General features: G+C 52.9%; 1 protein-coding gene across 1 annotated transcript in view; it reads right to left on the bottom strand.

The window, feature by feature from the left end:
- Nucleotides 1-13624: 13624 nt before the first annotated feature.
- The window catches only part of SARDH (sarcosine dehydrogenase), a 97198-nt gene continuing 93082 nt past the window's right edge, over nucleotides 13625-17740 (bottom strand). The window contains exon 20 of the mRNA XM_065418814.1: nucleotides 13625-13750. Coding sequence (XP_065274886.1) covers nucleotides 13625-13750 — 126 coding nt within the window. The remainder of the gene's footprint in view (nucleotides 13751-17740) is intronic.

Raw genomic sequence — 17740 nt, 5'->3', positions numbered from 1 at the left:
GGCCTGCAGGCTGGGTCCTTGCTGCTTCTTTTCACAGTCTCACAACAGAGTGGGTGGGAACTCCCACGAACTACACAGGTGGTAAGGAAGGGGTGGAGCATGGCTCCAACCCATAATACTCCGAGTCACTCAGTTCACCCCATGACGCCCACTTTACTACAGGGGGCAGTTAGCTCAAGCACCTCTGCCGCCTGCCAGTTGCAATTGCCCGGGGTTGTCTCCCAGGTGGTCAGAATAAAGTGCTCCCGTTGAGGAATGGGGCCGGATAAACAGGGAAGGGCGTTCTGCATCCGCTGGAGCTTCCGAGGGGTCCGAGCTCAGTGCAGAGGACAGCTGTAAATGGGGGGCGGGGTCGAGTGCATTGGAAGATGGGTGCCCACGGCTTGGGAAAGTCGTGCTGCTCAGCCCAGTGGAGCATGTGCAGGGGAGTGTCAGCTGAAAGTCAGGCGGGAGGGGAGGGGAGGGGGGCAGAATGTAGCAGGAAGAGCTGCAAATAGGAAAGCGTGGGCTGGATTCTGATCAGTTACTCCTGTGTAAACCCGAGGCAGCAAAAATGCACCTGATCGAGAACGACAAAGAGAATAAATGCTTGGAATTGCCAAGGCGAATCTGTCTCTTCAGGGCCTCCGTGTGAAGTCCTGGGTCTGCGGGCGCACCAATGGCCCTGAAGCTAATCAGAGGCGGGGGGAAAGCAGTGAGAAGATCCTTGCGTTGCATTTCGTCTGGGTCAGACAAGTGGCCTAGCGCCGCCGTGCCAGCGACTGCATGGGAGCGCCTGGCTAGGGGAGAACAGGAGCCGGCTGGGAGCTGGATAACCAGAGCAGGAGACTGCAGAGCCCACGCTGCCTGCAAGCTGGGGAGGGTGTCGGGCCTAGCGCCTCTGGGACGCCATATGAAGGTCCCTGGCGGGGAAAAATGAGCTGAAAACGAAGCATGGGAGCTGAACATGGGCCTTTTACTCTGCACATCAGGAGGGTGCCGCCAAGTATCCTGTGATTGCTGTGGCACTTTGAACCTGGATTGTGGCAGGCCCAGTGCAAGCAGGGTCTAAAGTAAAGCCAGGGCCAGCTCTAACTTTTTTGCCACTCCAAGCAAAAAAAAAAAAAAAGAGCGCCGCCACGCCGTAACACGCCCCCCAGCACCGCGCCACCGAAACACCCCCCCCTGAGTGCTAGGGTTACCATATTTCCACAAGCAAAAAAGAGGACACTGGAGGGGGAGGAGCCCCGCTCTAGCCCCGCCCCTGCCCCACCCCCATCCACTCCCTCCCACTTCCCACCCCCTGATTGCCCCCCTCAGAACCCCCAACCCCCCCCGCTCCTTGTCCCCTGACTGCCCCCTCCTGGGACCCCTGCCACTAACTGCCCCCTAGGACCCCACCGCTTATCTAAGCCGCCCTGCTTCTTGTCCCCTGACTGCCCCCTCCTGAGAACGCCCTACGACCCTACCTGTCCCCTGACTGCCCCGTCCCTTATCCACACCCCCACCCCATATTCACACCCCCGCCCCCAGACAAACCCCCGGGGACTCCCATGCCCTATCCAACCGCTCCCCGCCCCCGACAGGACCCCCAGACCCCCAGATCCATCTAACCCCCCTGCTCCCTGTCCCTGACTGTCCCAACCCCTCTCCACACCCCTGCCCCCCCGACAGCCCCCCCAGACCCATCTAACCCCCCCGCTCCCTGTCCCTGACTGTCCCAACCCCTCTCCACACCCTTGCCCCCCTGACAGCCCCACCCCCAAACTCCCGACCCATCCAACCCCCCCTCCCTGTCCCCTGACCAGGGCCGGCTTTAAAGAGCCCAGGAATCGGGCTGCGCTCCGGCCGGGGTTGCGGGGCTTGGGGCCGGGCCGGAGATGCTCGGCCGGCGCTGCTGGGGCCCGAGCCGGGCCGGGTCCGGGCCGGGGGTGCTGGGGCCCGAGCCGGGCCGGGTCCGGGCTGGGGGTGCTGGGGCCCGAGCTGGGCCGGAGCCGCTGGGGCAGCCGGGCGCCGCTCGGCCTGGGCCGGAGGGAGCCGCTCGGCCAGGGCCACGCCTCCCCGGAGCTCTGCTCCTCGCGCCCCCCCCGCCCCAGCTTACTTGCTGCTGCCTCCCGCTTGCCCCTGCTTCTTTTCAGACTTCCCGCGAAGATCTGATTCGCGGGAAGCAGGGGAGGGGGAGGAGCAGGGGGGCGGAGCGTTCAGGGGAGGGGAGGAGGGGGAAGACAGCTGCGGGCCGGACAGCATGGTAAGGCTGCAAGGGATGGGGGGAGCCGGGAAGGGGCTTTGGGTGCCCAGCGGCGCTTGGCCACCGCTTTTCTATCTATAAATAGCCGACCGGGGGGAAATCCTGGACATTTTTAGATTTTTAAAAATCCCCCCGGACGGCTATTTATAGACTGAAAAGCCGGACATGTCCGGGGAAATCCGGACATATGGTAGCCCTACTGAGTGCTGTGCCGCCGAAACCCCCCCCGAGCACCGTGCCGCCGAAACCCCCCTTCCCGAGTGCCGCGCCGCCTGAGGGCGGGGGGGGGAAGCCTGAGCGCCGTGCTGCCGAAACACCCCCCCAGCACCGTGCCGCCGAAACATCCCCCCCGCGCGCGCCGCGCTGCCGAAACACCCCCCTGAGCGCCATGCCGCCGGAAACAAAACAAAACAAAAAAAACCCGAGCGCCGCGCCGCCGAAACACCCACCCCCCAGCGCCACGCCACGCAGCCGAAACACAAACAACGCACCCCCCCCCGCGCGCCGCCCAGCTGAAACAAACAAACAAACAAAACCCCGAGCGCCCCCCGCCACCCCAAGATTGGCCACCCCTTACAAGGTGCCGCCCCAAGCACGTGCTTGGTCGGCTTGTGCCTGGAGCCAGCCCTGAGTAAAGCAGATCTCCTCTACCTGTCTGGCCTCATCTGGCCCCCCACAGCTCCCCTTCCGCCCCCCCCACCTCTCTGGGCGAGCAGCGCCCCCCACAGCTCCCCTTCCGCCCCCCGTCTCTCTGGGCGAGCAGCGCCCCCCACAGCTCTCCTTCCGCCCCCCGCCTCCTCTGGGCGAGCAGCACCCCCCACAGCTCCCCTTCCGCCCCCCCCCACTTCTCTGGGCGAGCAGCGCCCCCCACAGCTCCCCTTCCGCGCCCCCCCCACCTCTCTGGGCGAGCAGCGCCCCCCACAGCATCCCACCTCCTTGACTGATGTGGTGAGAACTCCCGCACCGGCTTCCACCTCCTTTCACCCCCATGCCCAGACGCTGGAGAGAGGGCACAAAGAGCCTTCCATCGCCTTTGAGAACCTGTTTGCAGGGCCCCAGGCATTGCGATAGCCCGCCCAAAGCAGGTGAGGGAGGGCAGGACCTTGACCAAGACTCCCCTTTCCACACTGGCTAGTGGAGTTGGGCCAACACAGGCAGGTTTTCGATGGATGGTGGAGGTGGTGCCCCAGAGCCTGAGGCCTCCTCAGCTTATATAATCTTTACAGAAAGGGAGGTGGGGAGCTCTGCGTCAGCCCCAAGGCCGGGGCAAAGCAGGCTAACTTCAGCTGTAACAGCGGGGAAGGGGTTAAAGTCCCTGCCCGTCCTGAAATCCATTTCCGACAGCCTGGCAGCTCTGACAGGAACGTTCGGAATGGGGGTGCAGTCAGGTAGCCTCTGCGACTCCTTGGAGAAACTAGAGTCAGCTGCTGGGTGCGATTGTCCCTGTTCAGTATAATGCTACATTTCCACACACTTTCCCAGCCTACTAGCCATCCTGGAGAGTCAGTCACATCTGGGATGGGGATTTGATTGGTTTAGATTTCCAAAGAGCCTCTTTCCCTCCCACCTCTTCATCGTTCTGGGACCCAAGCCTCCAGCCCTCTCCAAAAGCCCAACTGAACTCCAGAGAGCGTGGAGCTCACGCTCACCAGAGTCTAGAGTCACAGCCTCTTGCCTCCCAAAGTTTAGGGGTGGCATTTGGAGCAGGTGTTCACTACAGACTTGGTTTTAGTAGCAAAGCTCTACATGGGCTTTCCATTAAAAAGCAACAAGGCAATACAGAGAATGAAGCAAGAATCCCTAGCATGATCTTCCTCTATGCAGGTGACACTGATTTCATGGAATGCTGCAAAAAAAACAACCACCATGCATTTAGGGCAAGGGTGATATTTGAATGCGCTGGGGGATGGATGATATCTCGCTATACAGGACTATGCAGAGGATGTCTTCATACTAGACATTTGTAGGGCTGGTTGGAAAAATATTTCTTTGGAAAATGTCCATCAGAAAATACTGTTTCACCAAAATCGAAACTTTTTGCGGAAACATGTCACTTTAGGTGAAATTGCACATAATAAAACAAAACGCAGCATTTTGATACGGTCAAGCTTTTTGGAATGGAACATTTTGATTTTCTGTTTCATTGTTTAAGTGTTATATTATCAAGTAAGTCGTCAAAATCGGAATGAAATATTTCGATTTTATAGAAACCTTTTTCATCGACCCAAAACAATTTTTTTCCAGAATTTCATTGTGCAGGAAATTTCAATTTCCTTTGTTTGTTTGTTTTTCATTCTGTTTCAGAATGGAAAAAAAATTCAGAAATTGTGGACTTTCCCATGAAACAGAAAATCTAGTTCCCACCCAGCTCTAAAAGGCTCCACATGGGTTTAACTTGCCAAAACAAACAAACAAACAAACAAAAAACCCCTTAGCTTAACACTGTCCCTTCAGTAATCAGGTTTTCTCCCACTAAATCTCCTTGCTGTGAAGACTCCCCACCTTGCAGAGCGTTTCAGGACTGGCTGGCTAGGCTTTTGCAAAAACAGCTCTGCCTGATTGTCCTATTTCAAAAGAAACAAGTGTCTCATTTTGCACTGAAGAATCCGATCTGCTTCGACTAGTTTTGCATGGAGAATGCAAACAATTTTTCAAAATTCTAAAGCTGTCGGTTTCTTTCGGAAGATAAAGCTGCAGTATCTCTAGCCGGCACACAGTTAATCCCTGCCATGGTGCTTAAGCATAGCGTGGACAGGAACATACATCTTCCGTCTTTCTTACATCTACAGCTCAATTTTCGAGACACACTGTCAAGTAATTTTCATAGATTTTAAAGCCAGTAGGAAACATTTTGATCATGTGGTCTGCCCATTATTTAGGGTTTGTTTAGAAACAAGGGGGGGGGGATTTGAGTTTGCAAAAACCTAATCTTGTCAAAAATATGGTTATATTTTTAAATTTCCAATCAAAACAAGGGATTGGGGGACTTACACATTTCCCTGTGGTGGTGTAAACCCAAACCCAACATCCTTAAGCTAGGTGCATGAGAACTAGTGAAACTGACTATAAAGAAAAAATTTCACTTTTATTTTCACTAAAGTAGTTCATGTGCAAGAAGCATGGTTATTATTCTATTGTACCTATCGCCCCAGCTGAGATCAGGGCCTCCTGGTGGTAGGTGCTAGACAAACAGTGAGATGCAATCCCTGCCCTGAAGAGTTTATGATTTAACAGCCCAGATGGATTATTCCTATTTTACAGATGGGGACTGTGGCAGAGAGAGATTATGTGATTTCCCCAAGGACAGACAGGAAGTCTGTGGCAGAACTAGAATTTGAACCCAGCTCTCCTAAACTCCAAGCCAATGTCTTAACCACAGAGTCATCCTTCCCCTCCGGTACTACAAGCACACAGCAAAAGGGATGAAAAAATAACTAGATATTTAAACCTCACTTAATAAACTCAAGTATCAGGGGGTAGCCGTGTTAGTCTGTATCTACAAAAACAACAAGGAGTCTGGTGGCACCTTAAAGACTAACAGATTTATTTGGGCATAAGCTTTCGTGGGTAAAAACCTCACTTCTTCGGATGCATCCGAAGATTATGCCCAAATAAATCTGTTAGTCTTTAAGGTGCCACTAGACTCCTTGTTGTTTTAATAAACTCAGGTATTGTTAAGGATTGTGTGTGTGTGAAATACAGGACTTTTATCCTGAGAGTCTCTCTCTCTCTCAAGTATCCGGTTGATAGAAAGACTGTAAATACATGAGCTAAAGGAGCTCAGTATGAGAGTGTAGAAACAAAGACTGCTTAATGAAAGGGTCGCTTCCCTCCCACCCCCAGACTAGATTTTCATGCTGGTGAAAGCACGCTGGCTACTCCCCTCATACACATAATGGACCGGAGCTATACAAACTTCTCCCCAATTGTTCTGCACTGCAACTAAACTGCGACCTGCAGAGCTGTGCTAGCTCAACTCCGGGTGATCCACGAAGCACAGCATCTAATCATGCCAAATGCTATAACAGTTCAATGATGAGGGCTAATGTTCGTGTGGGTTTAAAGCCCAAGCAGCAAGCTCATTTCCATTCGTAAGCCAGGCTGGAACACAGATGAGAGGTGCCAACTAGCCACTGGGAAAACTAACGGGACATTAGGTAGCGCAGTACAGAGACAATTGGCTTGGCTTTGCTTTGTTTTCTTCTTTCTTTGCCAGTTTCTCTCCCCCTCCCTCCAGTCACCCTAAACTACTGAATTATTTATAAATGTTTTTCTTCTGACATGAAATGCACCTGCCTATCATCTGTCCATGGGAGAGCGGTTCTGGAACATTATCTTGATCTGATCAGTTGCTAGAGAATAGATGTCAGCCTATTGCCGTGTGAATAATAAAACTCACCCCACGCAATAGCTCGGCTTTAAAAATTCAGGCAGGCCAGCAATTACCGTTGTAATCACACTAAGTGTGCAAGCCCAGCTCCCGGCAAGCCCAGCTCCCGGTCTCTGCAGAAGGTTTGTCGGTAAATTAAAAGCTTAGACACGCTGCAGAGGAAATAACATTTTCAACCTGAATTCTCTGTTCAGAAAGCAGAAAACAGCCGAGGAATTTGTGTTGTCAGCAACCAGTTACCACTCAAGGAAGAGATCTTGGAGTCATTGTGGATAGTTCTCTGAAAACATCCACTCAATGTGCAGCGACAGTCAAAAAAGCGAACAGAATGCTAAGGGATAGTTAATAGGATAGAAAATATCATGTTGCCTCTATATAAATCCAAGGTACCCCCACACCTTGAATCCTGTCTGCAGATGTGGTCGCCCCATCTCAAAAGAGATATATTGGAATTGGAAAAGCTTCAGAAAAGGGCAACAAAAATGATTAGGGGTATGGAATGGCTTCCGTATGAGGAGAGATTAATAAGGCTGGGACTTTTCAGCTTGGAAAAGAGACAGCTAAGGGGAGATATGATTGAGGTCTATAAAATCATGATTGGTATAGAGAAAGTAGATAAGGAAGTGTTGTTTACTACTTCTCATAACACAAGAACTAGGGGTCACCAAATGAAATTAACAGGCAGAAGGTTTAAAACAAATAAAAGGAAGTATTTCTTCACACAATGCACAGTGAACCTGTGGAACTCCTTGCCAGAGGATGTTGTGAAGGCCAAGACCATAACAGGGTTATGGGGAGGGATAGCTCAGTGGTTTGAGCATTGGCCTGCTAAACCCAGGGTTGTGAGTTCAATCCTTGAGGGGACCATTTAGGGATCTGGGGCAAAATCAATACTTGGTCCTGCTAGTGAAGGCAGGGGGCTGGACTCGATGACCTTTCAAGGTCCCTTCCAGTTCTATGAGATAGGTATATCTCCATATATTATTATAGGGTTCAAAGAAGAACTAGATAAATTCATGGAGGATAGGTCCATCAATGGCTATTAGCCAGGATGGGCAGGGATGGTGTCCCTAGCCTCTGTTTGCCAGAAGCTGGGAATGAGCGACACGGGATGGATTGCTTGATGATTACCTGTTCTGTTCATTTCCTCTGGGGCACCTGGCATTGGCCACTGTCGGAAGACAGGATACTGGGCTAGATGGACCCCTGGTCTGACCCAGTACGGACATTCTTATGTTCTTATCTGCCCAAAGCTGGGCAGTGCCATTTTCTCTTGGGGTCCAGCTGGATGCAGTTGCTTTGAGAGGTGCATTGCACTGTTCCCGGCCTCCTCCCCACTGCAGGGGTGTTGCAATGCAGGCCCAGTACAGTTTTCATGGGGGTGGGATACAGGAGCAATGTAGCCTGGCCCAGCAATCTCAGGGGCTGGCTTTCGGCTTGTTAGGGATGTGGGTTGGAATCCCTCCACTGCCCTGTCTCAGCCTTTGCCCGTGTTTACAGGAGGGCCGACGAGATGATTTAACAGTTCCTTCTGGCCTTAAAACCCTTTAATATAAACTACAGTAATGAGTTTAATGAATGGGGAAGAGGTTCCCCCCCCACCCTTGTTAGGTCATTACCCTGGGGAAAAAACCTTCTATGGCTGTGGTGATATGAGCTGCCTGCCGTTAGGCAAAGAGAGGGTATTTCTTATCGAGCCGACACCAGCTAATTCATTCAGCTCCTGGGGCTCTCTTGGCTTGACTGAGCTCTGATGAAGGGGAACAGGAAGGTGGTGCTGAAAGCACCTCCAGTCACACTGCTGTTTAGCTCCATTAATTAAGGCTGTGAGTCACCACCAGGGGAGAAGGCAGTCTCTCCCTCTTCCCACTCCCAGAGAACATCTCCTCCCTGGAGGGAGGCTGAGGGTTTTCTCTCCCCCCCGCCCCCCCGAAGTCTGGATTCACTTCAGCGAGCTGCATCCTGGGAGGATGTGAGAAACCCTGAGAGGTGCTGGGAGGCCATACAGCTCTCTGGTCCTCCAGAAAGCTCCGCACAACAGCGCCGGGAAGAGATGGAGCTTTAGCTCCTGGCCCCCTGGGTCAGGGTTTTACAAAAGGTTTCACCCCCCCGCATCACATGGCTGCTGCAGCTACCATGACAATTGCCACACATTTGGGGGCGGGGGGAGGGCCCATTCCCCATGCATGTTCTGCAACACACAGGTCAGGCTAATGCCCTCGCAAGCAACCAGAGAGCCCCTTAGCCCAGCCACTCCTGTTGCTGGAGAGGGTGACTTCCTGGCCTGCTGGCAGACTGGAATCACACCAGTTTTAAGGCCAGCCGTGCGTTGGTTTCAAGATGCACAAGGGCGGGAAGGTACAAGCACCAAGTCAAACACTTTGATCAGACCCTGTCACGGGATCCACTCACCGCTAGCGGCGTCTCCTGCTGGCCGTCCTGGGAATTAGCTCTGCCGGGTGCTGTGCTCCCTCCCCGGCGGTGTCTTTCACCGTGCCATCGAACACTGCGGCCCCTCTCGCTCCAGGGACTGCAGCCTCCTCTTCATGGCTCGGCCCTCCCCTTCCAGGGAATTCAAAGTCCTTCCAGACCTGCTGTGTGACTGGCATCTACAACAGCCTTGCCACTTCCCAGTGGCTGGTAGGGGAACCCGGGCCCACCCTTCTCACTGGGTTCCAGCCCAGGGACCCTAGAACAAGCAGCCAAGTGCTCTGTACAGATCCTACCCTTGCTGCTGTTTCCCTGGGTTTCTTACTACATATCTGGCTTGCCCCCTCTGTGGGTTTGCCAGCCTCCAATCTCTCCACTCGGGGAGTAACTGCAGCCTGCTTCCCTGCCTTCCTGAAACCCCTTTGCTGCTCACTGCCCTGGGCTTGCCCAGCTGAGCCTACTTCTAATCAGTGGCCTACTCCCTGGCTCCTTGTCCAGGTGAACCTGATGAACTTAATTGGCCTGCCTGGTCACCTTAATCCTTTTCCACCCTGTGCGAGGCAGACACCCCATCATAGACCCTCCCCCCCTTTTTTTTAAGCCATATGTTCCTCCTTTGCGAAGCAGGTGCAAACTGCAACTTCGACCAGGACAAAGTGGCGGGGTGCATAAGTGAAGCCACTCCCAGCTTGGATGCGATGAGTGCAGGAAGAATGGGTGAGGCGGGCACCTGGCAAAAATCCCACTGGCTTCTGTGGGAGCAGAAATGGGTTCATGATGAGATGGCGAGTCACTAGAGGTCATCGCCTGGCAGTTCTAGCGCACGTTCCATCCGAGGATCTCAAAGCGCTTTACGAAGGCCAGTCGGTATCCGTATTCCCATTGAGACAGGGAGGACAGGGAGTCAAAGAGAAAGGATGCGACTGGCCCAGGGTCACACAGCTTGTTGTACTCAAGCCACAAGACCACAGCCACCCCCAGGAGACCAGAGTTTGGATCATAAAGGGGAAAGGGGCCATTTGTAAAGGCAGGGTGGGACTTCCAAAGGAGACCAAGGGCGGGGCTAGGTACTCCGCTCCCACCGAAATGTAATAGTTTGCTGCCTATTGCCCGTGCGCTCCAAACCCCAGCCACAATGTTTCAAAAAAACGGGGGTTAAATCGAAGGCCCACACAGCTTGTTGTACTCAAGCCACAAGACCACAGCCACCCCCAGGAGACCAGAGTTTGGATCATAAAGGGGAAAGGGGCCATTTGTAAAGGCAGGGTGGGACTTCCAAAGGAGACCAAGGGCGGGGCTAGGTACTCCGCTCCCACCGAAATGTAATAGTTTGCTGCCTATTGCCCGTGCGCTCCAAACCCCAGCCACAATGTTTCAAAAAAACGGGGGTTAAATCGAAGGCCTTCGCAAGCGGATCAGAAACGTGCTCTCGGAGCTGGGACTTATAGCAAAACGTTCTTTGTTTGTACAGTATTTGAGTCTGCGCAAAGGGCATGCCGCACACAATCAATAGCCTGTCTATGGCCAAGCTCAGTGCTGATTGGCACCTGATTCCGGGGACGGCCTCGTTCACAGATCCAGAGCAGCACGAAGTGGTGGTGTAGGTTTTAGGGGTTCTGCCATAGCACAGATATTGCAGCGTGAATGCGGCAGGCGTCTGAAAGGAGCATTATTTATCCCAGGTGAAATGCATGCAAAGCTAAACGGGGATTAAGCTCATACGAAGTTGCTTTGTAAATGAGTGAAGCTGTTAGGGAGAGAGGGCTGGACTCATCCAACCTTTCCCCTTAATGATTAACAATCCACCTGCTGTGCGTCTGCAACGAAAATTGTACCAGGTCGCTCCAAAATGAGCACTGCATTCCTGAGGCTGCTCCTGCTGTCTGCCATCTCGCGGGTTAGATCCCGGATGACTGACCATGTCGGTTACTCATTGGGGGAAACAAAGGGAGACGTCAGAGTGCTCTCCTAGAATGGCTCAGCAGAGGGACTGATAAAGGGACGGCTACAGATGAGGTGTGTAAAATGGGTCCCAGACTTAAGCCATCCCTGCGTAGGGATTTGCCAAAACCAAGCTATCCCCCAGCCTGCGTCCGGTTAAGCATTAAAGGCCTGATCCAAAGCCCACTGAAATCAATGGGAGTCTTCCCAGTGACTCCCGAGGGCTTTGTGCCCTGCATCTCCTGCAGTGGCCTCCAAGAAGCCGTTGGTAAGGACAGTTTTGTGACTGAACTCTCTTCTGAAGAGCGCGGTGAGCCACCCTCCTGGCACGTGGCTTCCTTTATTTTACAGTCAGGGTGCTGGCTCAAGCTGGCAGTTTGTAACCAGGATTAGCAAATGCCTCTCCATTTCCAGAGTCCACCCTGTTCAAAGATGAAATACGGCTCTTCTTATGTACCCCCGGCATGGCTAAGCCAGGCTCAATGGTGGATGATCACCAGAACCTGCGGATGAAACATGGCCCCCCACTGTTGGCTGGAGAAGGCTCCTCTAAGAGGATTCTGCCCTCTGCTGGGACAAGAGCAGCAGCATTCCTTAGAAGCCAACGCCCTGGTAATGGCCCCACCTCTCTGCTGGAGACAGAAGAGATTCAGGTTCATGCCAAGCGGGAGGACTGGCCTCCTCACAGGGACAAGGGAGGACTGTTTGTTTTTTTTTTTTTTTACTGTCTACCATCAACAGTGTAGATATTTGGGGCTCCTTGGAAGGAATGGGGAGTGTTTGCTCAGGTCCCCCACTCAGCAAAGCACCTAAGCACATGCTTAACCCCTGAATGACACCCTTGGGAGTGAAGCATGTGCTCCAAGTTGAGCCCGTGGTTAAGTGCTGTGCTGATTTCAGAACCTGAAGACACTAGAGTGTTTAGGGGTGGGAGGAGGTTGGCTAGACCAACAGATCCCCTTTCAACAAGTTTTCTAATGCAATCAAGACAAGGCTTCCCTAAACGTATCCATGCTGCAAAATGCTCCGATAACTCCTCTGGTGCCACATGGACATTCAGAGCACACCCGGAACCAGAAAAGTGTGACACCATATGGCCTGTGGATATAAACAGAGCAGCCTCATGGTCCAATGAAAATCCACAGCAAGCAACACATCAAAGCTCACAGCTCTACAAAGGGCTACAACAGGCAATACTGAAGGAGCGAACTCTACGCCGTTCTCTTGCTCTCTTTCAGCAGATTTGCCATTGCTTATGTGCCTAAACCTTTCCAAAGCAACTAGGGAAGCTATACCCAAATCCCCGCTAGATGCATGAGAGCGCACTTTGGATAAACGTAACACAGATACCGAGCTGTCAGCTCATCCTTCCCCAGCATATTTTCACCTGTTTATGTGAGGCACGTCTGTGACTTGCTGGCAATTCACTTAAGGCAGTGTGGGAGGGTCCAAGCTTCAAAGCCAGCCTTCTGCCTTTGTTCCTTTCGGTGTGTGCTTTCCCTCTCCATTTTTATGCAGTCCCTGCAAGTTCCTATAACTGCAGGGGTAACACCTGCTTGGCCCCCTTTTGCACCACACCGAGGAAAGAATAAGAGACATGAAGGTGCATAGACAGACAGAGAAACAAAGGTTGGAATAGCAGGCAGGGCCGGCTCCAGGCACCAGCCCAGCAAGCAGGTGCTTGGGGCGGCCAAGGGGAAGGGCTGTTCGGCGGCAGGTCCCTCTCAGAGGGAAGCACCTGCCGCTGAATTCCTGCCGAAGAAGAAAGCGGCGCGGTGGAGCTGTCGCCGGAGTGCCGCCGATCGCAACTGCGATCACAGCTTTTTCCGCCCACCCCCCCACCCCCCCGCCGCTTGGGGCGGCAAAAACCCTGGAGCAGGCAGTCCTAAGAGAAATCCTTTAAGATGCCCTGAACAACCAATGCCCAGACATGCTACAAGTTGTGTGGCAGTGCCATGCCCTGGATCCCAGTTGAAGGAAGTGGATTCTATCCCCTCCAGACCGGGCCTGGATTCCCTGTGGAATGTCCTTTCATGCTGGCTTTGCATGGGGAAGGAGAATTTGGCCCTTCGATATCTTCTTGCCCTCGTAGTTTTGGAGATGGTAGATCACACGTGTCCATCCCTAACTATCATCGAAGGGTAAATGCTTACAAGAGCCCTGGAGGCTGTGAGGTGCATCAAGGGCTGGGGAGCTGCTATAGATAAAAGGGTGAGGAAGGGGAGCAAAATCTTCTCCTCTCCATCAAAACCATTTACCTGTATTTCCGTGGGTAGCGTATGTGGCCTAGGTATGCCATACGTGTCCCAGTAGAGGAGATCTGCAAATAGTTAGTAGAGTCCCCAGTACCATGTTTTTCAGCACCCCGTGAGCTTTATTGTTTCCAATACAATGAAAAGAATGGAGTCCCCAGGACAGAGCCAGAGAGAATGTGCAGCATTCTTCAGGGTCTGAGCAGACACAATGGTGTGGTCCTGTCGCAAAGACAGGTTTGAGGGCTTTGGAAGATGCCAAGTCACCACTGTAGTGGAGAGGCTTTACCTTCATGAGTCTGGACAATCAGCTGTTAATATCCACCTCCCTCCCTCAGCCTTTCACCAGCCCTGGTGCACACAGTCCTGAGTGCTCACGGTCTCTCAATAGATCCCCTTCACTCTCTTGTTTTCCGGATCGAACGGTGACTTGGTGTGGGCTGTGGCAGGATAGGTAGCTCCCATCCTCTCCAGCATGTATTCACCACTCTTCACAAACTCCAGGGAGACCTGCGGTGGGAACGGGACAAAGACATTGTTATATGGGCTCCCCCACATTTCTCTCCCGCTTAGTTAAACAAGCATGGCAGCGTTTTACGGTCATGCCCCAGAACATTAGTGTGTTTGGAGGCTTGCTATCAGCTCCTGTGTGGAAGGCCAGGAGGGCTAAGAGGATTGGGCTCTGCCACCTTTTTGCTTCTAAGTTGCTGGTTCAACTCCAGTCTGGGTTGCTAGTGTCCAAAAGCCATTACTGTCTCTCCCCTGTTTGGTGGTAAGAGTTGGTGATCTCAACCCAGGTCTCCATGCCAGAACTGCTGGTTGCCTGCCTAGCAGTTACAGCAGCAGGGTCAGGGAGCCATGGAAAACAGACACTCTTGTCAAGGCATAGTATGGAAGAAGCTGGAAGTGCTTGGGCTACGGATACAGGACTAGAGGAGTGATTTCTTTTGCCGGGTCTGGTGCTGCTCACATTCCTTCCCAGAGAGTTCCAAAAGGGAAGGAATGTAGATTTTAAAAACACAATTTTTTCTTTCACAGAATCTAAAGCAAACTGAATTTCAATCCAGGCAAAAGAATGAAAGTCAAATTGAGTTCCACTCCAGAGCAGCTGGGTAACCACAGAGCATATTATGGGTATAACCTCCTGGAGACAAACCTGTTAGAAAAGCAGGTTCCCCAGCTGCTCCCCACCTGGCTGGATTGCATTGAACATGAGGAGAGAGCACAATCCCCGCGCTGGAGATCCTGGTGCAGACAAGGGCGCTTGCCTAGCACGGCACCGGCTGATGTGACGAGACACTAGTGTTACGTTTGTTGAAGCCGTTCGGAATCATTTTCTGATAGATTGAAAATCCCTGTAGGCAGTGTGACTAGCCAGCCAAAGGGCAAAAGACCCTGCAGTGAACATTATTTTACTTAGTGGTGCTTACTCCTGCTAGCTCAGAGAACACTCCAGTGTTCGGGCAGTTCCAGCTGTATTGCCTGGGCTGCTGCCTTTCCCTGTTGTTCACCTCCTCTGCCTCTGCAACCGCATTTACAATGGTGGGGCTCTAACATAAGGGTGCAGTGGGAGCCTTGGTTCTCAGGCAGGGGCGGCTCTATGTATTTTGCCGCCCCAAGCACGGCAGGCAGGCGGCTTTCGGCAGCGCGCCTGCGGGAGGTCCGCTGGGAACGCGGATTCGGCGGCATGCCTGCGGGAGGTCCGCCGGTCCCGCGCCTTCAGCGTCCCCACCGCCGAATTACCGCCGAAGCTGCGGGACCGGCGGACCTCCCGCAGGCATGCTGCTGAAGGCAGCCTGACTGCTGCCCTCACGGCGACCCGCACGCCGCCCCCTCCCCCCGCGGCTTGCCGCCCCAGGCACGCGCTTGGAGCGCTGGTGCCTGGAGCCGCCCCTGTTCTCAGGTGAAGAGCTTCAGACAGAAGGAAGGCTTGGCGTACGGACACAGATACACACACAGCCAGCCACTCATTGGGCTCCATTCCAAGCTCTGCTGCAGATTCATTGTGCAGCTACAAGCTGGTTATTTCCCCTCACTGCACCCCAGTGTACTCATCCGTAAGACAAAGAGAACAACACTCCCTGGCAGGGAATTCTTCACAAAGCACTTTGAGATCTTTGGAGGAAAAGGTGCTATAGAGCTGCAAATTATAATGATTACATACAGACGCATAGCTGTAAAAAAACCTGGAAGATACTGGCTTGTATGTGTTGTGGGTGTACACCTCTGCCCTCCACTGGATGGTATCAGACCTGCTCCAATTTGTGTCATGTGCCCTATACCGCTACAAGCTTATGGAGAGTGGAACAGTTTGCACCTTTGGAGCCAGAAGATATGGATTGTATCCTCACTTGCACCCATGTTGTGCAGCATGGTAGCCATCGTGAAAATTCTAAGGGGCTATGGATTTATTCCACTACACCCTGCAAATCACAGGTGCACAGAGGAGCCAGCAACACTGCCTTGGAAACTGGAGCAGCTAGCACTATGCAACGCCCGCAGGTTTAATAGCATCACTAGGAGGCTGAACGAGTGGCCAGGGCAGGATGGAGCTAATGGAGTCCTACCTTGGCCAGCGACAACGACCAAGAAAAGGGAGGTTCCAGGATACATTTCCAGCTCTTGATTGGCTGGGGCAGTGCTGAAGGGGTCTTAGGTTTGCCCTGTGATCTGGGGAGGGCATTGGCATGGCAGGGCTCCCCTGCAGATGCCAGTCTCTAGAGGGCACACTGAGCATGGGCGTGACGGCTGGGGCAGGGGAGATGGGGTGAGGGAGCATGCTATCAAGTCTGCAGCGCCTCCAGGAAAAAGAAACTTGGACCCAGCATAGAACGTGAGTCCTTCGCATGGCAGGGCACAGCCACACCTTGCTGGTCCCAGAGCGGCAGCATGGAAAGAATCCAGCTGAAAGGTCTCCTGCCATCCTGCTTTAGGGCAGCTGATCTGCGCTGGCATCCATCAGCGTGTCAAGCTGCACAGAGCGCACGTGCAAAACTCCCCGCTTCCTCCTGCAGTGGCAATTACCATGGAAATCAGGCGGGAGTTATCCTACCGAGCAGAGAGATTAAGGCTGTACGTTAACATCTGCTCAGGGAACTATGCCTTTCTGCAGGAGGCCTTCGAGCTGGGGCCGCTGACGGAAGGCAGCGCTTGCCACACAATGGAAGCTGACAAGGTTGGGGCCCTGTAAAGAGAGACCACCTGTATGAAGTGCCTTGCTGATTGCCAGGCCTGATCGCTTTAATTGGGGGTTAACGTTGCCTGAAAAGGCCCTCGAGGACAGAGGGGGCAGGAGTCATTTTGAAAATGACTTTGCTGGTGCTGCCAAATGAAAGAATTCTTTCTGGTGGGTGTTTGAATGGGGAGAGCTGAGCAACTGGGCTGCCTGGTGGGTTCTCGTTCCATGCGTGTTTGTCTCTCCAGCTCTCTATGCACGGGAGGGGCCAGTCCTCTCCTCACATACATCCCAGCCGCCTCGTGGGCTTCGCTAAAGATCCCGACGTCAGTTTCGGGGAGGAATGAGAAGGCTCATGGTGACGGCAGGTAAAGGAGTGAGAAGTTACAGGCAGGAGAAAACCGAACAAAAGAGGAAGAAAAGGAAGCCAAGCTAAGTGAACGGAGCATTTAGTCTAGAGATGGGCCCAAAGTGGAATCGTTTATCAGAATCCCGGCGGCTGAATGCCGTCTGGATCCGAACCGTGGCTAACTTAGGTTCTGGCTGTACGTGCACTTCCCAAGGCGCTTGAGGGGTTAACTCTACAGCACTGGGCAATGCAGCGCAGATGGACTCTGCTTTCTCTTCCACTCACTTTCCCCTGCACTGGGAGGAGAACTGGCTGCTAAAGGGAAAACAACTTGCCCAAGGCAGTTCTCCAGGAAGCCTGCGCGGTCTCAAGACCTGACAAAGAGGCAGCGAGACATCACTTCAAAGAGAAGTAAGCAGCTCCCGAGACTCTTACCAGCTTCAAACCTGAGGCTTCACTCACACCCACTTGAGAGTTTAGCACAAGCTTTATCGACTTTGGCCTCTGAAAACTGATATTTTCCTACGATGTTTATTGTTGGTGCTGTAAGAATTTGCAACTGCTGCCTGGGGTGAAAAGTCCCCCATTGCCAGCAGCAATGGTGAAAATTAGCACCAGATGAACTGATGAGTTTTTGCAAAAATTCTTGCAAATATTCACCAGAGCCTATTTCCCAGGCTCCTTCCCCCCCTGTACCTACAGCTGCTGCTAAGTGAGTTTGTTTGACCAGGCATATTTAGGCATTGTGAGAGCTTGTCATAATATATGTTGAAACATCACCATGTGGCATCAAAGTGTCATCATGTCATGATGCCTGGAAGCAGGGGGAACGGGTTGGTATTGTATTACTACATTTTCATTACAACAGGCTGAAAAGTAGAATGGCCCAGTGGGCGGTTGTTCGTTATGACTCAGGAGACACGCGTTCAATTCCCTTCTCCCCCAGAGAATTGCTGTATGACCATAGGCAAGTTTA

This window comes from Emys orbicularis, chromosome 18, assembly GCF_028017835.1.
Source record: "Emys orbicularis isolate rEmyOrb1 chromosome 18, rEmyOrb1.hap1, whole genome shotgun sequence".
Lineage (NCBI taxonomy): Eukaryota > Metazoa > Chordata > Testudines > Emydidae > Emys > Emys orbicularis.
Note: the sequence above shows the minus strand (reverse complement) of the source record. Positions and strands in the feature narration are given on the sequence as shown.